General features: G+C 45.4%; 2 protein-coding genes across 3 annotated transcripts; both read left to right on the top strand.

The window, feature by feature from the left end:
- Positions 1 to 861: 861 nt before the first annotated feature.
- Positions 862 to 9,017, top strand: LOC115534417 (protein ABHD1). The gene is made up of 9 exons (XM_030345397.1): positions 862 to 1,613; positions 1,782 to 1,942; positions 2,122 to 2,304; positions 3,012 to 3,057; positions 4,402 to 4,514; positions 5,046 to 5,219; positions 5,441 to 5,489; positions 5,884 to 6,049; positions 7,300 to 9,017. The coding sequence occupies exons 1-9, from the start codon at positions 1,497 to 1,499 to the stop codon at positions 7,503 to 7,505; spliced, it is 1,215 nt and encodes a 404-aa protein (XP_030201257.1). The 5' UTR covers positions 862 to 1,496; the 3' UTR covers positions 7,506 to 9,017.
- Positions 9,018 to 9,254: 237 nt separating this feature from the next.
- prkg3 (protein kinase cGMP-dependent 3) lies at positions 9,255 to 24,663 on the top strand. 2 transcript variants are annotated; one of them, XM_030345396.1, is made up of 23 exons: positions 9,255 to 9,580; positions 10,281 to 10,511; positions 13,411 to 13,500; positions 13,771 to 13,821; positions 14,201 to 14,327; positions 15,005 to 15,171; positions 15,575 to 15,688; positions 15,967 to 16,072; positions 16,261 to 16,324; positions 16,547 to 16,624; positions 17,088 to 17,176; positions 17,424 to 17,489; positions 17,657 to 17,704; positions 18,192 to 18,233; positions 19,141 to 19,252; positions 19,676 to 19,812; positions 20,222 to 20,311; positions 20,816 to 20,957; positions 21,564 to 21,727; positions 22,244 to 22,360; positions 22,747 to 22,809; positions 23,796 to 23,871; positions 24,276 to 24,663. In XM_030345396.1, the coding sequence occupies exons 3-23, from the start codon at positions 13,413 to 13,415 to the stop codon at positions 24,360 to 24,362; spliced, it is 2,028 nt and encodes a 675-aa protein (XP_030201256.1). In that variant the 5' UTR covers positions 9,255 to 9,580; positions 10,281 to 10,511; positions 13,411 to 13,412; the 3' UTR covers positions 24,363 to 24,663. The 2 variants fall into 2 exon arrangements, with proteins under 2 accessions (XP_030201256.1, XP_030201255.1); XM_030345395.1 differs by lacking the exon at positions 9,255 to 9,580 and adding an exon at positions 10,064 to 10,191.
- Positions 24,664 to 26,087: the final 1,424 nt, after the last annotated feature.

Raw genomic sequence — 26,087 nt, 5'->3', positions numbered from 1 at the left:
CACTTTACCACATCATTGGCCTACTGAATGCCACAGATATATTTTAAGCATTGGACTGAATGCCACATAAATATAGAATTATGTTTTTGCACGTTTGCAACGTTTAAATGTTCAGGGAATAGTATATGCCTCTACTTGTGTTGCTTAAGCCAATAGCCTTTTGAGGCAGTGTTGTTTCTGAATGTTAGTGTTAAGGCCCAACAATGCTACTATCATATATTAGTCACCATGTCTGTGGACACATTTGTGTGCAGTCACATATTAATATACTGATTAAACTGACTAATGAAACTATGAATATTCGTTGTGAATGTTATTCAAGTCCCATTATTAATGCACCCACCGCAACATATATTTGATAGCGAATTCCTACAAAATAAATAGCCTACAATAAGATCATCTTATAAGATGATCATCTTATAAGATGATCTTATTGTATTTATTTATTTTTGTTTAAATAAAATAACAACGTATAAATACGCGTCGACTGCAATGCAGCCTCTGCTAACTGAGCTGTGGCTCCACCTGCAGACGAACAAACGAACCACAGTAACTGACTGTCGAGGTTTACCAGGGTTTTAAACTAAACATAAATGGATAGTTTAGAATACAGTTCAATCAATTCTTTATTCAACTTTTATTTTCTTTACATTAAACACACAAGCAATCACACAAACTCATTCTCAAAAGGGACACCGTATTTTGCCCGAAACCTCACTAAACCGTTTTACCAATTATACAGTGAACAAAGCCTATTATTAGCTTTGATAATGGTCATTGAATTGCTTATTTATTATTGAGCCTATTTGTTTATTGATATTATTTGGATGCTGGAGAGTCGGGGAGAGACTCGATAGATTTCCGTTTCCGTTATATGTTTTGGATAATGCTTGGTCCATTTAGTTCCTTAAAGCATCACATTTTCTCCCGGGTGGTTGATCTGATCCCTAACAATGTTCTTAATCAAAAACAGCTTAAACAGCTCACAGAAAGCCCTGGCTCCGGGGTAGACGGAAAGAAGTCCGGATCATCTCCGGAGTCTAAAGCCCCCGCAGCCCCCGTGACTCCTGCCTTACTGCAGACGCGCTCTTCCGCTCGTATCTTCTTACTTCCACACCTGTCCGTGGCGAGTCAAAAGGTCCTCGGTCCCTCCTCACGTCCTGTCAGGAGAACCCGTCTGACAGGTAGGCAAGGAGCAGCTGACAGGATCACCTTCAGCAACACCCCGGTGCTCTGAGACCAGTACTACCCAGTCCGCTCGCCGAGGAGGAGAGCCGCGCCGGGAGGGAGACGCGATCGCAAAGACATTTTCTCATAACAAAAATATGATATTACTCTTATGAAGTGAGAGTATGCGTTATCACGGTTTTTCGTGATAGTCGGTTTGACTGCGTCTGGTTAAATGCCAACTGGAACCACTCGTGCCGTTCATTGCTGTCTGACGAAGACACTGTTAGGAGCGTTTCTCGGTACTCCTCGGCAGCATCGCCCTTGTCATGCTTCTATCATCCCATTTGGAAGTAACGGGGATATGCAGGTACCTCCCCAGGCCTGTCACCCTAGCCCTCTGCAGCGCCGTCCTAATGTACTACCTATGGGCTCGCAAATGCCAGGTTAGTTGGAGGCTGGGGAGAGCGGTCACACCATTTTTCTAGCGGATTACTGTCTGTGTTAGCCGGTAATCGGGTACGACCCACTTCACGTTAATTTGTGCAGTTAATCTATTGATCCATCCGTCCAGATATCCTATTTGAAATGATATGCGGTGTGTTGTGATTCAGGCACCGGTGCTGGTGTGTAGTGATGCGTTCCGGGGTTTCCTCCACAAGCATTGCCCCGCAGTGGTTCACCGCTTCTGTCCCACGCCCTGGTGCTGGGGTGGACGGCTCCAGACGCTGCTCCCGCTGCTCATCAAGTCCAAACCCCGTGTCACCTACCGCAAGTAGGACCCCTCTTCTGACTGAGACCCTATATTATCTATTATATCCTATGTTTTCTCGATCTGGCTGAGCCTGGCAATACATCCTTCAGATCTGGGGTTCACTGTCAAATCTTCTTGAAGAGGATTTGAATGTGTTTTATGTGTGGGATTAAACAGCATTATTGCTGCCCTATACACAGTGAGGCGCTAAGGACGGCTGATGGCGGTCGAATCTCCCTGGACTGGGTGGACAACGTGTCCAGCGAGGCCTACCCTTCGTCCGCCACGCGCCCTACGGTCCTCATCCTGCCCGGGCTGACTGGGAACAGCCAGCAGCTCTACGTGTACCACGTGGTCAGCCAGGCCACTCGACGTGGATACAGGTCAGGGGCGACCGCTCCCCCTCGCCCAAACTTCATTCAGTCAATGTGTATGGTGGCTAAATAATGGCACAGTGAGCGACCACGTTGTGGTCCTACGGGCACCATTCAGATGACATTCAGAGGATAGCATGCAGCAACAAGAAAGGGAGATCATCAACGCAAACCTGTGTAAACCAAAGGGTTTATACAAGGATGCAAAGCTGATCCCACCATTTAGTGGTGGCAGCCTTACTGCTGGTGGAGGGTAGAGAGGGAGAGTGATGACGCAGGACTTAAAAAGGTGGCCCAGGTGAACCATATCACCTGGGGACCGACTCAGCTCCACACGCTGATGAAGAGACCTTTGACATATATTCATAGACGCTGCATTGACCTTTGTATCGTGTGTCAATATTGTCGAGGCCAAGACCGGCATGTTATCGAAAACTAGTAGAACGGGAGGCAGACTTTTTTATGCAATAAAAAGCACTTTAATACAATTTTCTATTTAAAATATATATGATATAATTTAATGAATAATTATTATTTATTCTCATGTATTATTTTTTGATACCGACCCAGTCCTGCGGGCATGGCAGAGACCAGGAGACAGATGGACCGAGGGACAGACAGACGACCCAGGGACGAGATGTTATGTAGTTTGGTTTTCTGGCGCCTGTGTTCAGGCCCGAGATTGAAGTTATACTCCCACACGTCCCTCTCTCTAGGTGTGTGGTCTTCACCAACCGAGGCTTCGATGGTGAGGAGCTTCTGGTGAGTCCAGTGTTCATGTAGAGCTTCAACCGCTGTTAGTAAATATGCAGTGTGTGTTCCGTGTGAGGCCAAACAACAAACAACAAAATGTGCCTAAATGGTTCGAACCCATGACCCAGTGTCATCCCTCAAACCAGTTTCCTATCTAGAGAAGAACTATGTTCCAGCTCGTGTAGCCTCAGGAAATGTTTATGTTTACCAAACAAACCAGTAGCTTAGTCCATCGTCTGACAAACAACGTATCTTCATCCATTGCGCCCACACTGTACAACTTAAGTACTGTTAAGTACTGGCAGCAGTTTCGCCAGTAAGGTACTGATTATTTAAAGTAATCTTACTGTATAATATACAGTAGATTACTGTCAGAATTTCAATGTAAATCTACATCAAAGCCTTACAGTGCATTTATGGACAAACAATACATAGTGTACAGTACTCCTCCCTTCAGAGATTCAGAGTTTCTCTTCGTACATCTTATCGTACCATTACACAATAGAACAATTCTTAGGCTTGGTAGCTGAACAGTCACAAAGCAGCAACCGTACAAGATGTAAAAGAAAAAATAAGTAAAAATGAAAATAGTAGCAGCACCACAATAATAGATTAAAAAAAATCTGGGAATAATTAGTAGAGAAATTAAACAAGTAATGTACAAGTAATAAAGTGTAGTGAAGTGATAAGTGTTCAAGTACATCTTCGGTATCTTGTAACTCTTCCCGTGATCATGAATTATTAAGAATCACCTCCATGCTTGTCGGGAGGGTCAGCCTGAATCGTTGACAACATGCCGATGCTAGCGACGACAACAACTAACAAACTCATCGTTTCAACTCGAGTACATCTCCGGATCAGTCTAAGTGGTTTTAAATGTCCCCTTCGCTTTGAAAGGGTTTAAGGACAGAGGACAACATGGCCCTCCCGCTTAAAAAGTCACTGTCCATGTCACATTACTCTTACTTATGTCTATTTTAAAACCCTTCAACCATCTGCAGTAACGATTTCGTTGCAGTCAATAAATCCCTCCACTTCAAATTGAAACGGGAATACCCTATAATGCATTGGAAGTGGGCATGGTTTGTAGACGGAACGACGATGGTACAAAAGGAATCGTGTATTCAAGCAATCCATCAGTGCATCAATACATCAATACATTGATTCACTGTTGTAAGGGACTGCATTGAAGGCACTTCTAAAAAGCCCTAAAAACACTAAATTGTCATGATGCGAAGCTAATGAATGTCATCAGTGGGAGTGTCAGTCTGAAGGCAGCCAGCGGGTGGTTATAGTAATTCCACTCTTCAACAATAAAACCGATCCCCCTGACCTCATGCTCCTCTTCCCCAGACACCCTACACCTTCTGTGTTGCCAATACTGCAGACCTGGATCATGTGATCCTCCACGTTAAAGCTCTACTCCCCCATGCCCCCTTGTTGGGCGTTGGGGTCTCTATGGGCGGGTAAGTGTCCCCTTTAGATTTGGTTTTGACTCTTTTTTTAACCTTCTGACTTCAGGATAAATAAATCCACCGTCAATTATTCCAGATGAAATTACCTCAAAGCCCCAGTTTTGAAATCTGCCCCCTTGGAATTCCTGGTGCCTCTCATCCCTAAGATCTGGGAATGCTCGGCTGGGTTCGTACTCTGGAGAATAGTTGCTAGGAGTGTGTCTGTCGTGTTGTTATTTCTTTGTTCTTCTGTCCATGGTGATTTCCCTGGTTTGTAACTGACTGAAGCAGCGGTGTTGTCTTCTCGTTGTCCTTTTGAGTGTATGTGCACGTTGAAGTGTATGTAGGTATATAACGTTCCCAATTTGTCTGGGAATAACCGCTTATAACCGACCGATCAACTAACCCTAACCCGATCAATTAACAGATTGACCAATCAGGTTATAACTGAGCAATTCACAAAAACAGATCAATTGGATGGAAACTAAACCTTTGTTTAATATCTTTTATACTATATTTTCTCACCCTATTGTGTCTCTGAAGCATGCTGGTGCTGAACTACCTTGCCGATAAGGGCCCCCGGTCCGGCCTGGTGGCGGCCCTCACCCTGTCTGTCTGCTGGAACACCCAGAAGTCAGCCGAGTCGGTGGAGCGGCCAATCAACTGGCTGCTCTTTAACCGCCATCTGGCCGCCAACCTCTGCAACGCCATCAGCAGGTCAGACCAGCCGCCCTGTTCCCCAGCCATACCTGACCCTAACCCTAACCCAAACCCAAACCCTAACCCTAACCCTAACCCTAACCCAAACCCTAACCCTAACCCTAACCCAAACCCTAACCCTAACCCTAAGACGAGCCGCCCCTCTCCCCAGCCATCCCTTCAAAGAATCCGTCCCACGTCTTACTCAGGACTCTGATGTCATGTTTTGTTTTTTAAAGGAACCGTAAGGTCTTGGACAAAGTGGTTGACATAGACCATGTGATGAAGGTATGGCCTTTTCCACGTCCTAGCATTCCCAGAATGCATGCTTTCCTAATAATAAGCTCATTTTTTCACGATTAAACTCTTACTGGCACTTGTATTATTAAATAGTATTAAACATCGTGCAGCATTTGTTGTATATAGGTTGTATAGGTGGAATGGGTTAACCAAGCGATTGTTAGTGCTTGGCACTTGTTTCTATGAACATCCGTACTTTAGCGTCAGCGATATATTGTTGTTTCTCTTTCTTCTAACAAACGTACTTATTGTAAGTCGCTTTGGATAAAAGCGTCTGCTAAACGCCCTCTATGTAAATGCCAACGTAACTCCCTTTTACGTTCATAACGCATCCCATCTTGATGACTCTTCCTCTCTAATCTCTCTGATTCACTCCGTCCAGGCGCGTACCATCCGTGAGTTCGACGAGCGCTTCACCTCTGTGGTGAACGGCTACAAGTCGTGCGCCGACTACTACAGCGAGGCCAACCCAGACATCAAACTCCCCAGGACCGCCACACCCGTCCTCTGCCTCAACGCTGCTGATGACCCCCTGTGTCCCGGGAGCAGTGAGTGGAGCGGGGTCCACGACCCACAGGGAAGGGGGGGATGATTCAGGCAACATTGCGTTAAACCAGGGGTTCTCAAAGTTTTGACAACTGAGGGCCAATTTAGGAACCCAAAATTTGACTGAGAGCCGCCAAAGGAAAAAAAAAAATGGCGGGAAACGCCGTCAGCATCCCAGTGGTCAAAAAAAACATTGCACCGTGGACCTCCGGGAGTGAGGTCAAGAGAGGTCTAAATCACGAAACTGAGGTGCACCCTTTCAAAGTAATGTACAGTCGGATTACGTAAAACTAACAAATGTAAAAGGATTTAATTGAAAGCTAGAGAGAGTCGAATTTTCTCTTTATACTTATTTATATTTGTTTAAATTAATATTGATATAATAATAAAAAACGAAAATTATTTTATTTTATCTATTTTATTATTTTTTTTATAACTTACATAATTATGTATGTCATTGCGGGCCGCCAGGAATGATTCAGCGGGCCGCCATTGGCCCGCGGGCCGCACTTTGAGAACCAATGCGTTAAACCATGAGTAAAAAAAAACATGTACAACTATTAGTGTTGGGAGTGTTTAACATGGATGTGCTCAAATAAAATGCTCATATCGCCGCATATCGGTAAACATACACGCAGAGACCGATAAATCTGTGCGAGGCGAATATTAGACGATAAAATCGTATGACCGATATATATCAGTTGGGCACCAGTACGAAATCCCACACAATTGTCTCTGTTTCGGATCCCCTGATGTCCACGGAGTGACTGTAGGCATCCTTGGACATAGCTCTTACTCATTCCATAATTACAATTACAATTAGGGCATTTGACGGACGCTTTTATCCGAAGCGACTTACATCGGTTAATACACACTGACGGCAGAGTCAACCACGCAAGGCGACAGCCAGCTCGTCAGGAGCAGTAAAGGTTTAGTATCTTGCTCAGGGACACATCGACACGCAGTTAGGAGGAGCTGGGGATCGAACTAGCAACCTTTCAGTTACAAGACAACTGCTCTACCTCCTGAGCTAAGCCGACCCCAGGCGCTTCCTTAACAACCTTTCAGCATTAATCTTGGTATGTCTTTGAGTAAGTGCTTATTGGCTGCATCGTAAACAAGTAATTTACTATATTGGTCTTTTATCGGCTGCAACAAATCAGACAAATTAATAAAAATCAGTTGCATCCATGGTTGTCATTTATCTAAACCTGCCTGACCCTGACTGTCCCCCCCCCATCCCCCCTCCCAGGCCTCCCCATGGCGACGGTGCAGCACCTGACCAACATCGCCCTCCTGGTGACGGCCCATGGGGGCCACCTGGGCTTCCTGGAGGGCCTGCTGCCCCGGGGCGAGTGCTACATGGACCGGCTGGCCGGCCAGTTCATGCAGGCGGGCTTCGAGCACACAGAGGAGCTGGTGCAGGCCTGTGGCAGGCGGCAGGAGGTGGGTGCCTGACCCCCCGACCGGATGGGTTTGGGTTAGGACCCAGGAACACACAGAAACAGCTTTATTAGTATGATCAGTATTATTTTATTTGTAGAAGTAGTAGTACTGGTAGTTACAGTAGTAGTATTATTAATATTTATTTTAAGATATGATTCTTTTGATATAATTATGATATAATTATTATTTTTATCATTATTATTTTCTTTAATTTTATAAGTTGTGTTATGATATTATTATGATATAATAATAGTGATTTTTATCATTATTTGTATGATTATTAATATTAGGAGATTTTTTTTAGATTATTATGATAAACCGGTAATAATAATTATATTTATCCTTATTATTTGTATTATTATAAGTAGTATAATGATATAATTATGTTATTCCTATAATTCTTATATTATTATTGTTATTATATATTCTTCATGTTACACAACTTTCATAGCGTCTTCGCTCATGCATTGTTTTACCTTAGTGGTAAACGGCCTGGTTTTGAGCTTCTGTCTCCACGCACAGAAGGAACCATTCAGGTGCCTCAGAATGTGAACTGTAGTGTCTGCAGTTCCCCACCGTCCATCTCCCCACCAACACAACCTCAGATTCACTGCTATAAAGCCCTTTTTCCATGATTCTTTACACAAGCAGTTTGTTCGATTTTACAGAGCGTTTTTATTAAATGCCAATTTGGATTGTGGGGTTCTGATGTCAATGCAATTTAATCGTCTTTAATAATTTTTCCAAAGATGTCCTTGCTGTTCGTCAATATGTTCGCCATTGTTTTTCTGTGACTTCATGACATTGACGAGACATTATGTCTTTCATTGAAACAGAATGCTGTAATCATTTATTTTCCTTGTAATGTTTGACAAATAATGTTTTCCTAGAAATCAAATATCTAGGAAATCGGCTAATAATTAACCCGTGTATAATACATGTATATACTACGTGTTGAATGTATCGGTAGACACCAAAATAAGTATCTAATATAAATATGGTATTTACATTAATTATTAATAAAATAAATGATTTAGTGAAAGGTACACATATTCTCCTTAGTTTGACCACTGTGGCCTTTCTCAGGGTTTTATTCTCTTGTATATCATCCACAGTACTGCATTTACGACCATGAATGTGTGCCTCTGTCACCATGGCTGCTGTTTTGCTCTGTTTATTCGTGCACATTTTGTCGTGCCAGACTTTGCAAGAGGAAGTACAACTCATTATAGCCTATTGGAAGGGGAAGTGAGATACTAGGAAGCTGTCAAATGTTTGCACTACCAGTTGTCACGGGCATTATAACCACTTCAGAATCATGCGATTCCGTCCTGCATTATGTGTTTATTTTTGTAACAAATGAAATACACCAGCCCTGCTAATGCCTATAAACCATTGCAATATCAATCCCAGCTTGGCAGCACTTGAATGAACTTCTCTCACAATGACCACTATTTGTCATGTGTAAAAATGTAAAAAATATTAAACTGTAAACTATTTAACTGAAATAAAATAAGAATCATATTTCACGTCTTTTATTTCGATTTCATCCACATGCACAAAGACAAGAAGAGAAACCGCATCCTCTCTCCTTATCGGGCTGCGTTCCCCGCAGGCTGAACCCTCCGCTTCCTGTTCAGCTCTGCTGTCAACACACCCCTTCAAGGACCACACCATTGTTTCCTTTGGGTTGCTTGTTTAAAGCACGTCTTTAACCTCAGAGCAGGAAAAGGTCACGACAGGCCTTGTTGCCGGTCACCCGGGCGCGTTCCTTCACACCGTGAGCAGACCCGACCCATACCCATGTTTTATCACAGCAACTTGCTGCAGCTCGCCAGTGTGTTTTGGAGATTGATTAACCCGAGGGACTGACGATGATTAACAAGAGGGCCATAAAGACTCGAGTTGCCGGCCACCATGTGAACGCTTGAACGTCTCCTCGCTAAGAGACCTCTAATGACGCCCTAGGGCCCTGGGACGTTCACAGCGCTGTGGAAAAAACATATCCTTATAGAGGTGACATTTTTCCAGCATTTTAGATTCAAGCTCCGGATTAAAATTCACGTCAGCTGCACAGGGGAATGCAGGTGCGCTGGGTAGATTTGCATCACTCACACACCGGCTTCGCCATGAATGGGAAATGTGTCTTATGGAATATGAGGCAATGTTTGCATTTCAACGTTCATATATTCTTTGTTAAATTTAGGGTAGGCAATTTATTTATATATTAATTACCTCCAAAAATAATATTTTTCTTGAGTTTTAAATCAAACGATGTATTTATATAATTCATTATTTTGAAGATATCTATTTAGCATTAAAAAAAAAATTCAAATCAGCAATTTCCCGAGTTAGGTAAAAAAAAGGAAATCTCCCCTCTCTTCTCCCACTTGATGGGAAGGGCGGAGTCTCAGAGCCTGGTGGTTAATGATTCAATACCGGAGCTGCTGAGATTGATAGAGAGATATATTGAGAGAGAGAGAGAGAGAGAGAGAGAGAGAGAGAGAGAGAGAGAGAGAGAGAGAGAGAGAGAGAGAGAGAGAGGGAGAGAGAGAGAGAGAGAGAGAGAGAGAGAGAGAGAGAGAGAGAGAGAGAGAGAGAGAGAGAGAGAGAGAGAGAGAGAGAGAGAGAGAGAGAGAGTGAGAGAGACAGGGAGGGAGAAAAAAATAATGGCATAGGGACCTGACAATAGCAGAAGGTGAGAGTCCTGCCAGGAGAAGCTCAGCGTTCGTGTGACTGTGAACCAGACAGATCGCTGGCAGCTCCTTTACGCTTGTATCTGCCCAGGTGTGTGTCCAGTCTGCATGGGGTCAGGGAGTGCATCCCGGACATTCTCCGATCCTCTGCCGATCCAAAACGATTCACCTGGCAGCAGCGGGCCGAGTCCGGCTGTACCTGCAGAGCGAGACGTCTACACATACTCCAGTCCGGGCTAGCCCTTTGACTCCTACAGATTGATCTGATACCGATCAAAGGAACTGGACTTGAACCCTTCCTAATCTCCACCGCCGGCTCCAGGTGAGTGCAGCTCTGAAGACATCTCTGCAGGTCTTCTGTACTGTAGAGGTTTGGGTGTTAAAGAAGACCGGAGACATGCACGCTCCTAACTATCTGGCACTGATTGTGCCAGCTTTCACATTTGTCGTTGGTCTCAGTTTGTGTATTTCATGGGAATCAGGCAATTGTATTCAAAAGTTGCGAAAGGGTCAGAATACGATGGAATGAGGTTTATTGTGAAAGGTGGTCTTGTCCCAATCTGGTCCCATGCTCATGCCCTTCAGTGTGTCTTCATGAGCATCACATCCTCAGCCAATTTTATGCAACAAATACAGCATACCAGATATGCCACCGGTATTACGTAATGATGTGTAACTTTCCATTGTGGCCTGAGCCATGAGCCATAAAGGTTTAACACACAACAACGTTTGCAACAGAGACACATTTTCAACATTTTCTTTACTTTCACTCAAAAAGGTCATTTGCACGTTGGTGTCTCATGACATGGGTAATGTTGAGGTTTTTCGGGTCCTTGTGCGTGTTAAAAAGCAGTTTAACTTGTTTGCAGGACAGGTCACCATGACAACAGTACCATAAAGTTTAATTTGATTTGGTTTGTTGACTCCAACACAGTGTCGTTTCCATGTAATACAGTTTCACCCATCGATTCTTAACTGATTTAATAACAGGCCCCATATCTTCAAGAACTCCCACTCCTTTTGAGACACAGGCAAAGCACGGCTGGATCCTTCCAGAACAACCTCGCGTCTTAACCCTCTCACACGGAGAGAATGGTTCTTTAAATAAATTAAAATGCTTTATGTGGTCCATTCATATTAATAACACAGGAACACTCCACAGTCGAGTCTATTCAACAATGGGCCTCATCTCTCTCTGTAGTCGTATTTCTGTCCCTCAGAGACAGAGTGTTGAGTTTCAGCCCCACCTCCGATGTCCAACGTCCAAGGCGAGAGCGTGGTGATTAGGGTCAACCAAATGATTACAGCCAAACACACTCGGGTCGTGCCGCCCTGAGTATTTAAGCAGGTCTGTTTGATAGTGCAACGCCACGTTTTAAACTGATGCAATGTGTTTGATGTGTCAATATGGAATACACACACACACGCCCGCACGCCTGCACGCACGCACAAACACGCACTCACGCACACCGCACACACACACACACACACAAAAAACACAGATACTACAAACGCTATTTGTAATTGACAGCTAAAGTATAATGGTAGTCATTTATCACAATCAGGGCTCTTGTGAACTGATCGATGGAAAGGTTACCAGGGAAGGGAGGAACTTGTATTTTGTGTGTGTACTTGTGCGTGTACTGTGATCCTTTCAGATGAATCCTCCACACTATATATGGATCTCAAAATTAGAAAACATGTCGCTCAAACAGAACTTTAAGTCAGGTCCATTTCATTTTCACAGACCTTAACGACTCTGTGTCTCAAAAAACCCGGATTTGCTTCAAAGTTGTTGTTTTTTGGTATAAACACTTCTTTGGGAAGTCTGGGGCCCCCTGCTTGAGCTGCTCCCCCCGCGACCCGACCCCGGAGAAGCGGATGACGATGAGGAGGATGAGGAGGACTTCTTTGGATTAGTGTTATTGGCATCTCTAAGGCAAAAGTCAAAGCGATGACAAAAGAAGTGTTCCTGTCAATCTGTAGATGCACACATATAAAGGTAAATCCCATATCTGTAACTGGATATATTAAGGCGGGACATCTACGATGAGGAGTGACACCTAAACAACCAATGGTGTTCATCATAAGCTCGACACAATCACAAACGTTAGGGACAAGCCGGCCATACTCTTTGCATGCTATTTTTAATTATAGGACCATCACGTAGGACAAACACAGCTGTCATAACACTAATTAGGGGCGTGTTCTTTTTATGTCTCGGTGCACTTGGACCAGTAGACTGAATTGGTAGAGATAGGTCCTCTGACTGTACACTGTTTAATAAATGAACATGCATTTTTTACACACTGTGTAGAAATAAAATCAGCAAAATGTTAACTTCTTCCTTCCCGGTTGGCTGTGGATCCGGTTGGACCCAGCTGATGTCAATCAAACTGATGATGCCATATGTTCAGGGACTTTAACAGTTGGAGCCTCAAGGGGCATCCGTTTGATGACGCCCCCTTACAATGATACAACATGCCCACATTTACGACGCCCGCTTGCCCTAAGCCCTCTCAAAATGGCCAGGAAAAACTCTGTGAATCCACAGGAACATCCTCTAAACAGGACACTGTGTTTTCCAGGGAACCATTCGATGCCTAACGGATAGACATATGGTACAATGGTCGACTGAAACGAATCGAAACCAAGGTACAGCTAGTCAGCGCATTTGTGTTTAGAAAATAGTCAATATGAAAACACCGTCAGGACTGTGGCTCAGCCGGGTCCTCTGACATACTGAAACACTCTAATCATAGGTCTTGAATGCCAAGCAAAAGCCAATAACGTTGGGGGCTCTCCGAGCCATTCCCTGATCATGTGTTATGTAAAGGAGACCTGCATAAAACCGGTCTGGGGTCGGGGGTCTCCGGAGCGTCTCCCGTCGCTGATGCTCTGCATTATTCAGACGGGGGCCGTGCTGGAGCTCATCCTGCAGAGAGCACTTCAAAGCCATCCCGCTACAGGGGACTCCAAGAGCGACAGAGTAGTCACGCTTTTAGTATCCTGCGCTAGTGCCACGGTGTGGCAGAGGAAAACCGTCACATGCTGCACGTCCGTCACCGCGATGTGGTTGGTTTGGCAGCGTCCTTGAATGCCATAGGCTGCTGTGTGGTGTGCGGTTCACCGTGATGGTGCTCAGCATGGTGTTGCATGTGTGACCTGTGTGTTGCAGTACTGTGATACTGTAATACTGTACTACTGTCCGCTTCCTGCAGCCATGGAGAAACAACTGGAGGAGCTGAGGCAGCAGCTGGAGAAACAGTGTCAGATCAACCAGGAACTGAAGAGGCAGAACAAGGATCTAGGTAGGAGAAACACAACAACAACAGCAACAACAACAACATCAACAACACATAAACAACAATATACAAAGCCTAAAATGCTATCTAATCTCTGAAATGAATCAAACGTAATCCAGAACCAGTACAGGATCACCGTGTGGAAATATCAAGTGTGGCAATATGCAGTTAAACTTGAGTCAGGCTTGTGATTGGTTCATTCTATGCTCGTGTTCATCAGCGTGGTTTGGTGAAGTTAGAGTGCAAAGTGTAACTCTCTGCCATTGGTTGTTTCAGAGGAACGACTCCAGGAGAAAGAGAAGCTGTTGAGTGAATATGAAGACACAGGTGAGATGCCCAGTGCACGCACACGCACACACACACCTGGCACAACGCCCGCACACACACACGCACACACACACACACACACACACACACACACACACACACACACACACACACACACACACACACAAGCACATACACATATGGCACAAGCATGCAAGCACACACACACTCACTCACTCACTCACTCACTCACTCACTCACTCACTCACTCACTCACTCACTCACTCACTCACTCACTCACTCACTCACTCACTCACTCACAGAAAAGCACACGCAAACACACGCACACATACACACTCATATCTATAAATAGAGACACACAAACAGCTCCAGCTGACAGACCTCCCCATCCCTGCGTTCCTATTGGTCGGCGCCACAGAGTTTCCCTCCCAGAGCAGTAATGATGCGGCCCCCGAGGTCAGGAAGAGCCGCGCGGCCGTCATGGCGCCCGAGCCAATCCCTGAGGGCCTGCAGATCACCCGCACACGGGTCAAGAAGACCGCCAGGTGAGTGACAGCGCACCGCTGCCTCTGATTGGCTGCAATCAACTGCGAGATGGAGCAGTGATGTCGCTCGGGCAACAAATGAAATGCAAAGGAAATGAAAGTGGGGTGGCGGAAGCTCAGGAGGTAGAGCGGGTTGCCTGGTAACCGCAAGGTTGCTAGTTCGATGTCTCCGGGGAGCTCCTCCTAGCGAGTGTCGAGGTGTCCCTGAGAAGGGCGCCTAACCCTGACTGCTCCCGACGAGCTGGCTGTCGCCTTTAATGGCTGACTCGGCCGTCGTTGTGTGAATGTGTGCATGAATGGGTGAATGATGGCAATATTGTGAAGCGCATAGGGGGGCCACAGATGAGTAAAGCGCTGTTTAAATGCAGACCATTTACCAAAAGCAGGGCTGCCATCGACATCACAGAGTGTGTCTCATTCAGTTTGAAATGTATCATGTGTAAAGCGTTATTACAGAGAATATAAAGCACAACAGGAGCTATACACTGTAAAAACTGCTGTTATGAACAATACTTAAGGATCACGATTCAGTAGCTATAAAACACTGTGTGTTATGCAACAACAAAGATGCCAACAACCAACATCTAGTTATGTAACTACTCTCCTATAACGAATGTTATATGGCAAGGCTCGTGAGCAAACCATTTTCACAGTCACATATTTTTAATTTGACCCAGCGAGACCAACCTGATCGTCAAGGCGATCCAGAAGAACGACTTCCTGAGCCGGCTGGACGACGAGCAGACGGCTATGATGGTTGACCTGCTGGTGTCACATGACTTCAGTCCCGGGCAGGAGGTCATAGCAGAGGCCTCTGAGGGGGACACCATGTACATCGTGGCAGGTACATCTGGGGGTTCATGTGTGTACGTGTCGCTGTCTCCATGTGATTCTGATGATGATGATGATGATCTCTCTCTCTCTCTCTCTCTCTCTCTCTCTCTCTCTCTCTCTCTCTCTCTCTCTCTCTCTCTCTCTCTCTCTCTCTCGATCTCTCGATCCCTCTTTCTCCCTCTCTGTCTCTCTTTCCCTCTCGCTCCTTCCCTCACTCTCTCTCTTTCTCCCTCTCGTTCACTCTCTCTCTCTCTCTCGCTCACTATCTCTTTCTCCCTCTCTCTTTCTCTCTCTCTCTCTCACACCCTCTCACGCTCTCTTTCTCTGTCTCTCTCTCTCTCAATTACTCTCTTGCTCTTGCTTACTCTCTTTCTCTCTCTCTCTCTCTCTCTCTCCCTCTCGCTCTCTCTCAGCGGGGGAGCTTGTCGTCACCCAGGGGGGTCGACAGCTCAGATCCCTGATGTGCGGCGATGTCTTCGGTGAGCTGGCCATCTTGTATAACTGCAAGCGCACGGCCACGGTCAAAGGTACGGAAACCGCCCTTGCGACTTTTGATGCCTCTGTGAGGTGCATGGGTATCACAGGGGGTCCATCACTGAAGATAGTACCGGCAGGATAATGGGTTCGATCCCCGCTGTCCGAGCTAACCTTGAGCAGGACGCCTGACCCCTTACTTGCTCTTTAAGGATACTCAGGTATCTGAATTCAATGTAAATTGCTTTGACTAAACGTGTCCAAAACGAGCTAACTGTCGGACTGTGATATGTTCCGGGACTAGCTCTTACTAGCGGATGTGTACTTCCAGCCAAGTCTTCGGTGCGGCTGTGGTGCATGGAGAGGCAGACTTACCGGACCATCATGACCAACAAGTCCAAGAAGAAACGGGAGGAGCTACTGGGCTTCCTGAAGACGTGAGTGGAGAGATACGGCCCTTGTCACTGGAATTCACATTTACATCATCGTGTCAACGGCTACGTCTCACTTATAATGTAACGCTTTGTGATTTTTTGCAAAATAGTTCCGCACAGGGTCTGTTTTGGCCAGATGGACTTCTGGAGTAGTGTTCAAAGCCCCTTTGTCTCTGTGTTCTTGTCCTCAGGTCCAGAACTCTGAAGGACCTGAACGATATCCAGCTGTCTAAGATCATCGACTCCATGGAGGAGGTAGGGACTCTCAGTGGATAAGTCTAACAGTTTTGAACAGTAGAAGCTTAGTGGTTAACATCAGATAAATCTAAATCTACTATTGTCCTTTCTTCAATTTTTTTTTATATTTTTAAGGACAAATGTTTCAGTACTTCAAAGCAGTGTCTGTCAACATTGCGTCGGGGGTTGATGTTAAAGTATCTGAAGAGTGTTGTGTGCGCTCTGTTTTGTGTACCTCAGGTCAAGTTCCAGGACAAGGACACCATCGTGCGAGAAGGAGCGGAGGGAAACACCTTCTACATCATCCTCAAAGGCGAGGTGAGCTGGTGCCGATCTGATGTTGCATCACACTGGGCTCGCCCCCTGTGTGTTTCTCACCCTCTCACACATCGTTGGACGAGGCCCAAAACACAAGACATGTTTCATGACTAGATATCTAAGCAGCAGCCATCACCATAGACATTCATTTTATAAACGAAATGATTGCTGGTGTTTTGCCTGAATGTATGTATGTAAATCATTGCACCCATTGCTCTCCTGACCATCCCTGGAAGGAGGGATCCCCTAATTAAGGTTTTTTTTTCTTGCCCTCTGGGGGGCTAATGTCGGGGGGGGGGGGGGGGGGGGGGGGGGGGGGTCATTACTACATGGCCTGTTAAGCCCTTTAAGACTGAACCTGTGATTAAGGTCTATAGAAATAAAATAGATTTTATTGAACCGAATCTAAACTCTTCCCCCTCTTCTGTTCCCCTCTTCCACGGTCCCTGTGTCCGCCCTAAAGGTTCTGGTGTCGAAGAATGTGAACGGCTCTCAGAAGCAGATCCGCCGGATGGGGAAGGGAGAGCATTTCGGGGAGCAGGCCCTCATCAGGTAACCATAGCAACGGTTTGATCGGAGTGCGGCAGACGGTACACTGTATGATTGGAGTGTTGCTCGTTACTTAGTTAAGCGGCTTTGTGTTTTAACTTTCTGCGTCCGTGATAGTTAGAGTTTCATATCGCCTTCGATCCGTCTTAACGATTTAATAACTTTTTGTGTTTTCCGCTAATCGTTCGTTTGAGTACTTTCATAGTATCATGTGGATGAATGTTTTTGTGTCCCTCGTGGGGATGTGCAGGGAGGTGAGGAGGACGGCTACGTGCACGGCCGACGGCCCGGTCACGTGTTTATCCATCGACAAAGAGTGAGTTCTCATTTAAACCGCTCATGTGATCAATGGATATCACCGCTCTCTGGGTGTCTTAGCTCTGTCACGACAAACGGAGTGGATTCTGCTCAATAATTGTACAAACCGGATCCCATTTGCAAGCACACACCTGTCTTCACCTGTGTTGTTTCTTTGAATCTCAGGGTGTTTGAGGAGACCATCCCTGTGGAACACCTGGAGCTTTTCGATGAGTATGTCCTCGGAGGCGATAACGTTTATTTCCTCTCTCACTCCTTTTCTGACACCTCTTTGTACAATGCAAAAAATAACAATACAGTCTGTGTGAGAGCATACCCTGATGAGCTTTCTGTCTTACAACTGTCCTGTCATCTATCTCTACTCTTTTTAATTCCTGCTCTTCTCTCCTCTCCTCTCCTCTCCTCTCCTCTCCTCTCCTCCTCTCCATCTCGTATTTTCACCATACATCCAGGTAGACAGTCCCACTTGTGATGTCACTAGTTCACATGGCAGGGCAGTAATTGAACTTAGAAATTACCTTTAGAAATCATTCTGACTGCAGCTGACCTATTTTTTCAAAAATCTCTCTCCTCTCCTTCGTCGCTCCTCTCCTCTCCTCTCCTCCGTCGCTCTTCTCCTCTCCTCCATCTCTCCTATCCTCTCCTCTCCTCTCTCCTCCATCTCTCCTATCCTCTCCTCTCCTCTCTCCTCCATCTCTAGTACCAAAGTGCTGCAGGAGGCTGAAACTCCAGAGAACCACAGGTAAGAATCTGTCTGCCTGTCTGCCTGTCTGCGTGTGTGTCTGTCTGTCTGTCTGTCTGTCTGTCTGTCTGTCTGTCTGTCTGTCTGTCTGTCTGTCTGTCTGTCTGTCTGTCTGTCTGTCTGTCTGTCTGTCTGTCTGTCTGTCTGTCTGTCTGCCTGTCTGCCTGTCTCTCCGCCTGAATATCTGTCTGTCTGTCTGTCCTTCCGTCTGTCAGTCTTTCGGTCTTTCTGTCTATATGTATGTCTGCCTGTCTTCTTTAATTTCCGTCTGTTGTCCTGTCTGTCCGTTCTTCTGTCTGTCTGTTTGTCTGTCTGTCTATCTGTCTGTCCGATTTAATCATCGTTAAGACGTTATGAAACCTCCAACTCACTAATCACAGGCCTGAGGTGTCTGGAAAAGTGTCACACAACAAGAACGAGCATCCTTGTGGTTAAGATGCAATCATTGTGCGGCTGTTGCTTCAGTGACAGGTTTTTGTTTTAACGATCTTTGACTCCGAGTTGTCGACTCACACTTTTTATTCTAGGAAAACACAGTTTACCTAATAAAAGAAAGTGTACTCATTTTAAAGTCATTCTAACCTAGTATATGTGCAAATGAAGTTATATTACAACCTAATTATACCACTAGACTTACTGCTAGATGGACGGGAGAAAGATACTGCTTGTTATGTTAGTTTTGGTATGGTTATCAGCTTTACTGTATTTTCCTCCTCCTCCTCCTCCTCCTCCTCCTCCTCCTCCTCCTCCTCCTCCTCCTCCTCCTTCTTCTTCTTCTTCTTCTTCTTCTTCTTCTTCTTCTTCTTCTTCTTCTTCTTCTTCTTCTTCTTCTTCTTCTTCTTCTCCTCCTCCTCCTCCTCCTCCTCCTCCTCCTCCTCCTCCTCCTCCTCCTCCTCCTCTTCTTCAGTCTCCACACGTCCCTGAAGTTCAAAGACCTGGTCCCGGCCTTGTACCAGGAGGGCCGCTACCAGGGAGAGGCTGTCACGCTAGGAGTGGGGGGCTTTGGCCGCGTTAGCCTGGTGAGTGTGTGTGTGTGTGTGTGTGTGATTGTGGGTGTGTGATTGTGTGCTTCTGTGCGTCCCTCCACGTACTTCATATGTGTGCGTCTGTGTGTTTGTGTGGTTGTGTTTGTGGTTTGTATGCGTATCTTCATATGTGTATGTGTGTGTGCGTGTGTGTGCGTTTCTTCATGTAAGTGTCTGTGTTCGTGTGTCTACGTGTGTGTATATCTCTGTCTGTGTGGCCGTGGATGTATGTGTGTGTATAGCTGTATGCATATTTGTGTATGTGTGTGTATGTGTGTGTGGGTGTGATGGATCATCCATCTATTCATGCATGTCGATAGCTAAGTGCCTTTTTGTGTCATAAAGACCACTGTAAATCGAACACAACCCCTCTTCGCTACTCACCGTAATTCTTTGTATTGATCTGGGGTGCTGAAGGTTACCTCCGTGAAATACGGGAAATACTACGCCATGAAGCGCGTCAGCAAGAAGCACATCGTTGCCAAGCGACAGGAGGAGCACATGCTGTTCGAGAAGAAGATCCTGAAAGCAATCCAGTGCGACTTCATCGTCAGGTCAGCCGATTGGTCACAAACTCTTGATAGCTTAAAATGGCCCCATTTTACCGCCAGCTGGGGGTGTTGACAAGCCTATGCCTTGGTACAGTCCACTGGGTATGCTGGTACACTTGTGATGTCACTATGTCACATGGCTAGGGCCCTTTTTGAAACAGGGTAAAAATAGGGGCCCTTTAAGGTCTGAGTTAGATGTGGATCGTTAATGACGAAGGAAAAAGGCGCCTGGAAAGGGATTATTCACGCAAAGCAATTTAAGAAATGATTCTGACCGAGGCTGACTACTTCCAAAATTTGCCCAAGAAGCCTTTCTCTAAAAGGGTGTCTTTTCTCTATCTCTAACTCGTTGTCTTTCCCTGTCTCTTCTTTTCCTCTCTCCCCTCTGTTCTGTCTCTCTCTAATGGTCCAGGCTCCACGGCGCATTCAAAGACTCCCGCTACATTTATATGGTCATGGAGTTCTGCAGTGGAGGGGAGCTGTGGACCAAGCTCAAAGAAGTGTAAGGAAACCCACTGCTTCACAGGCCTTCAAACCCTTTAACACATGCTGGCTAGTCCGGCCACGCACACATCGCCTTAAATGTTTACAAAATACGTTAAATGACGGAAGAGAGAGGGACAGGGAGAGAGAGCGAGAGAGGGGGACAGTGAGTGAGAGAGACAGAGAGAGAGACAGAGAGAGAGAGAGAGAGAGAGAGAGACAGAGAGAGAGAGACAGAGAGAGACAGAGAGAGAGAGAGAGAGAGATGGAGAGAAACAGAGACAGATAGAGAGAGAGACGGAGAGAGACAGAGACAGATAGAGAGAGAGACGGAGAGAGACAGAGACAGATAGAGAGAGAGACGGAGAGAGACAGAGACAGATAGAGAGAGAGACAGAAAGAGAGAGAGCTAACTACGACTGTAGGCATCGGACGACATTCCTGAAACGTGCAAGGCCAGCGATTAGAGTGGCCATTTTGTGGACAGTGTATGGAGTTGTAAAGTTTGTTGTTGTTGGTTCAGAGGGCGTTTCGATGAGCCCATCGCAGTGTTCTGCGCGGCCTGCGTGGTGGAGGCTTACGCGTACCTCCACAAAAAGAACATCCTCTACCGAGACCTGAAGCCAGAGAACCTCATGATGGACTCCAGGGGCTACGTTAAGCTGGTGGGTCAGGGGGATAATGCTGTGTGTGTGTGTCTGTGTCTGTGTGTGTGTGTGTGTGTGTGTGTGTGTGTGTGTGTGTGTGTGTGTGTGTGTGTGTGTGTGTGTGTGTGTGTGTGTGTGTGTGTGTGTGTTCCGTGTGATCAGGCATGTTTATTTTATGCGTATAAACTAATTGATAAGGAAAATATGCACGTTTACAGCCTGTGTGTGGTCATCTGGGTTTGTGTGTGCATGTGTGTGTGTGTATGCTTGTGTGTGAGTGTGTGGGGGTGTGTGTGTGTCAGAAGGTCGATTTTTTATGTGTATGGTTATAAACAAATTGATAAGGATTTTCAATTTGGTAAGCATTTGTGTGTGTGTGTGTGTGTGTGTGTGTGTGTGTGTGTGTGTGTGTGTGTGTGTGTGTGTGTGTGTGTGTGTGTGTGTGTGTGTGTGTATATATGTGTGTGTCTGTGCATTTTTTTGTGTGTGTGTATGCGTGTGCATGTGTTATTATATGTGAGTGGTTGCATGTGTGAATATGTGTGGGTGTTTGTGTGTGAGCATGTCTGTAAATGTGTGTGTGTATTAATATGTGTGTCTGTGTATGTTTGTGCGTGCGTGCAGGTGGACTTCGGCTTCGCCAAGGACATGGTGCGGGGGGAAAAGACCTACTCCTTCGTGGGGACCCCAGAGTACATGCCCCCCGAGATCATCAAGAACCAGGGCCACGACTTTGCGGTGGACTTCTGGTCTCTGGGTGTCCTCATCTATGAGCTGCTGGCTGGAAGGTACCTCACCATACGCTGGGACGCATCCACGCATCCATGCACTACACGTTATGGAATATTGTCTTGATTTATCTGACAGAGTTATAGCCACATAGCCTGAAAACCAGAGGAATGTGCCCCCCCCCCCCCCCCCCCCCCCTCCAATTAAGTTCAGAAGCATTTTGGTGGCCGCCTGTCGAAAACTGTACTTTGAAATCAACTAATGAACTAAGAGTATTCAGTCTAAAACGCATTTTTTAATTTGTCAGGCCATGTCAGGCTAATAGCCGTAAACATCAGCCGGTTTTTAATGACTCAAAAAAATCACGTTAAATTAGAATCAAAAGCCATGTTCATTTTCCGAAAAACTCTGAGGACCTCATCTCTCCAGTAGGGTGCCGCATTCTCTAATTTCTCCAGTAGGGGGCAGCATTGTTGCGTGACGGATTACGCATCGGTTGAAAAGCCGGGTGAAACCGTTTACTTTTCGAGTTAATAATAAAACACCTCCGCTGTTTGTTCCCCCGCCACTGCCAGCCCCCCCTTCTCAAGCTCAGAGCCCCAGAAGATCTACGCCAAGATCCTAGATGGAGTCATAAAGTACCCACCGTACCTGAACGAAGCGGCCAAGTCTATCATCAGCAAGCTGTGCAGGTGAGATAAATAGACCTTTTCCCACTGAGTCAGTGTCATACTAAAACAGACTAAAACAGGTGTGGACCTCAGAACATCAACGTTTGAGCTAGTTGTATTACATTTGTGCGTGTCAAAGCACCAGTAAAGATCAAATATCAAAGTGCAATGTCCTCTTTAGTCCAGTACCGTGCCCTGGTACATAAAAAGAGCAGACCCATAATTAGTGTAATGAGCATCAGCTGTGTCTGTCTTAGGACCATACGGCCACCTCAAAGGTAATGACTTGATTCAAACGCACATTTCTGAAGTGCATGTAATGTATGCTTTGAAGAGCCTGTTTGTGCTTGAAGCAACTGACATGAGCTCATGGTGATGTGGGATTAAACTTGTGCTTTGGTTGGCAGGCCCAGGCCGGGTCAAAGACTAGGAAATACCAAGAATGGCATCAAAGATGTTCGCCACCACAGGTAACCATGGAAACGTATTATGTAATTGAATGATAGAATGTTTTTATTTTTCTAGAACTCATCCCTTGGTCACATCAAACGTGTTTCTGATAATAGTGACTGATCGAAGCATGTGTCTGGTTGAGATTTAACGATGACACAAGTGCCGTCATCCACAGGGCTTATACTTCAGGATGCATCTTGGGTTGTGTGATACCTCATGAGAGTTGTAAGACTTTCAAATTCAAAATATATGCAAATATACCGTTTTGCCACAACTCCCAGGAGAAACGCTGTGTTAGTTTCAAACACAACAATGTGTCCCCACAATGACAAATAATTTCAAGATTAGGTACTAAACAATGCAAGAAAATACCATCACTACCAAAAACATTCCTATGCTCCATGCTTCCAAAATGGAGGCGAGCATTGTAATGTCACATCACACTGTGCGCAGCTTTGGTTGTAACGAGTGAAGTCTACATTGGTCCTTCGCAAATGTTTACTGGTGGTCAGGATTTGGCAGATGCAATTCTCCTCTGGGCGCTTGTTTTTTTTTTCTTTTTTAATGCATCATAACATATGCTACCAGCAGCCCTTGCTCGTCTTCAAAAGGCTGATGCTCAGTACCTCGTTTCATTTCGTACCCCCTTTACACTCTGGCATTGTTTGTCTGGTAAACTTTGTTGATGTCAAGATAAGTGTTAAATTGCCAACACTGTTCTTTGTCCTGTGTGTATTAGTATTACATATCCCGAGCCAATACCCTGGTGTTTCCAACGCCGTTTTGCAAAACAAGCCAAAACACAAACTGTGGTTTTCAACTCATATTGTTCGAATAGGATTCAACACCTGACAATACACTGTAGAGCATATATTGTAATGCAGCGTTGAATGGATGAATAGCTTACATAAGGGTACCAAGCACTTTTCAGACCACAGTCAAGCTTATGGTTATTGTCCCCACCACTTCTAAAAACAAACTGACGCCCTTGCCTCCTCCTCAGGTGGTTCAGCACGATGAACTGGCACAAGTTGCGCGTGGGGCAGGTGGAGGCGCCCACCGTACGCCTGGTCCGCAAGGTATGTCCTCAAAGACCTGGGCCCCGTTTGGGTCCGTAAAACAGCCGGTTCAGGACCAGGGATTTGTCATAGGCTCTGATCAATATCGTCCTCAGTATGTATCATCAGTGTGTACGTACTTATTGAATTTTGTACGTCCTTGCACTTAAAAATAGTACCTAGCATTGTGAAGCGTCTTATCCTAGCTATCTTTGTTGCATATGGGGAATGGGTTTACCAAACAATTGTTAGTGCTTTGCACTTGTTTCTATGAACATCCTTGCTGTACCGACAGCGATATATTGTTGTTTCTCTTCCTTCGGACAAATGTAATTATTGTAAGTGCCCTAAATGTAAATGTAATTATGGTATTTTCCTCTCAGTGTGTTTGATGTGTAAAGAGAGTATTTCTGGTGCTCACACAGGGTCCCTGCTACATCAACTTTGACCGTTTCCCCAGCGACCAGACTAAGGCGGATGAGGAGTTTTCTGGTTGGGATAAAGACTTCTAACAACACTCCCTCTGCCCGACCATGGAACCATACCTCCGTCACTCCTCTGATTTCCTCTGGGATCTGCATATTTTCTACGGATCTATCGAGCGATCGTCTACGTTCTACATCTGTGCCTGAACATTGGGTCAAATATGTGTATAAAGTCAGATTGTTCTATTGGAAGAGATTAAAATGTGTAATATTCCTTCTTGTCATTGAATGTGCGTAACAAATATAAAAAAGAAAACAAAAAAAGTTGAATCAATTAACATGAGTCGTTGATCTCACTGAAGAATAAAAAGCGCTCTTGTAAATCCTTGCGCTGCTATCTTGGTTTTTTTATTTCCATTTTGACCGCTGTGCCGCTACTTTTACGGCTGATTTTACTTTTTTATTACATTCCTTGTATAACTGAAAATGCTGCCAAGCTCCTCATAGTTGCTATTTAAAATTGGGTGCATTCTTTGAAAATAGTACAATTATTAAAAGTCTGCAAGAATTTGACGTTCTCCTTCCATTTCCTTTCGATGAAAGGTCTCCGATGGGTGGAGGCAGCTGTCTGTCATCCTTTCAGCGAACACCAGTAGGTGTTCTCTTCTTTGTCAGATGTTGCTGCAGACCTCGATCTTGCTGCATCCTTTCCTCTCGCAGACCAGGGGGAAACCATTGACATGAAAGGAGAAGGAGAAGAGACGAGTCAGTCTCTGCTGTATTGCCAACCCCTAAAGCTGAGAACACGCTGATGGTGTAGCAGTAATGAGAGCTCACGCCGAATAGCTTTTCACATACAACTGCTGGGAACGCAGTGAGAGAAATCCACACTGACTTCTGATGAATAATCGATTGATTACTGGCACTTGCAGCACCAACCAAAAACAAAAGACACACTTTTACCAAAATAGCAAGAATCCTTGACATATGTGTTCATTTATTGAATAGGTCTCCTGTTTAAATATATAATAGTAATAACAATAAACTTTATTGTTAAGACTCTATACTAAGGTCCAAATATTATCACTTTTTGTAAAGCTCCTTGAAAACAACGTTTACAAAGGGCTTTAAAATGCTGATTCAAATCTATTAAAGCAGAGAAACAATACCAGTACAGGCCAACCGTTGCAGCCCAGAAGGGCCGCCGTGAATTAGTTCATTTCTCTAACGATGGAGCTGCAATTGTCCTGTCCTTCTAACCCTACTGTATATCTTCCACTGTGATGGCTAACTGGCCCAATCCAAGTGAATGTGACTGAAGAAGATCTAGGCCTAGAGGTACTTTGAAATACTCCATATCTGCACTGGGTGGGCTGGGTGAGGAGGAGGGTAGGGTTGGATGGTGTAACGACAGTCCAACCGGGTCAACTCTGTTTAAACGGGGGGCGGTAAAGGTCAGGGTGATGTTCTTCCTCACAGAGAAAGAGAGAGAGAGAGAGAGAGAGAGAGAGAGAGAGAGAGAGAGAGAGAGAGAGATTTTAGGGTTAGGGTTGGACAGAGATTGAGTGAGGGCCAGAGAGAGATAGAGACAGAGTGAGAGGGAGAGACAGGGAGAGAGAGAGCGACAGAGACAGAGTGAGAGCCAGAGAGAGACAGAGTGAGAGAGAGAGAGAGAGAGAGAGAGAGAGAGAGAGAGAGAGAGAGAGAGAGAGAGAGAGAGAGAGAGAGAGAGAGAGAGAGAGAGAGAGAGAGAGGGAGGGACAGAGTGAGAGGGAGAGACAGAGAGAGACCGACTGAGAGAGAGCTAGAGAG

The sequence above is a fragment of the Gadus morhua genome, chromosome 21, assembly GCF_902167405.1.
Source record: "Gadus morhua chromosome 21, gadMor3.0, whole genome shotgun sequence".
NCBI lineage: Eukaryota > Metazoa > Chordata > Actinopteri > Gadiformes > Gadidae > Gadus > Gadus morhua.
This window is presented reverse-complemented; position numbering and strand designations above follow the sequence as displayed.

Coding starts and splice junctions, on each gene's coding strand:
- LOC115534417 (XM_030345397.1), top strand. CDS start 1,497: ATGCTTCTATCATCCCATTTGGAAGTAACGGGGATATGCAGGTACCTC. Junction 3,058..4,401: donor TCGATGGTGAGGAGCTTCTG/GTGAGTCCAGTG, acceptor CCTCTTCCCCAG/ACACCCTACACCTTCTGTGT. Junction 5,220..5,440: donor CTCTGCAACGCCATCAGCAG/GTCAGACCAGCC, acceptor TGTTTTTTAAAG/GAACCGTAAGGTCTTGGACA.
- prkg3 (XM_030345396.1), top strand. CDS start 13,413: ATGGAGAAACAACTGGAGGAGCTGAGGCAGCAGCTGGAGAAACAGTGT. Junction 16,073..16,260: donor CTACTGGGCTTCCTGAAGAC/GTGAGTGGAGAG, acceptor TCTTGTCCTCAG/GTCCAGAACTCTGAAGGACC. Junction 22,810..23,795: donor AAAGATGTTCGCCACCACAG/GTAACCATGGAA, acceptor CCTCCTCCTCAG/GTGGTTCAGCACGATGAACT.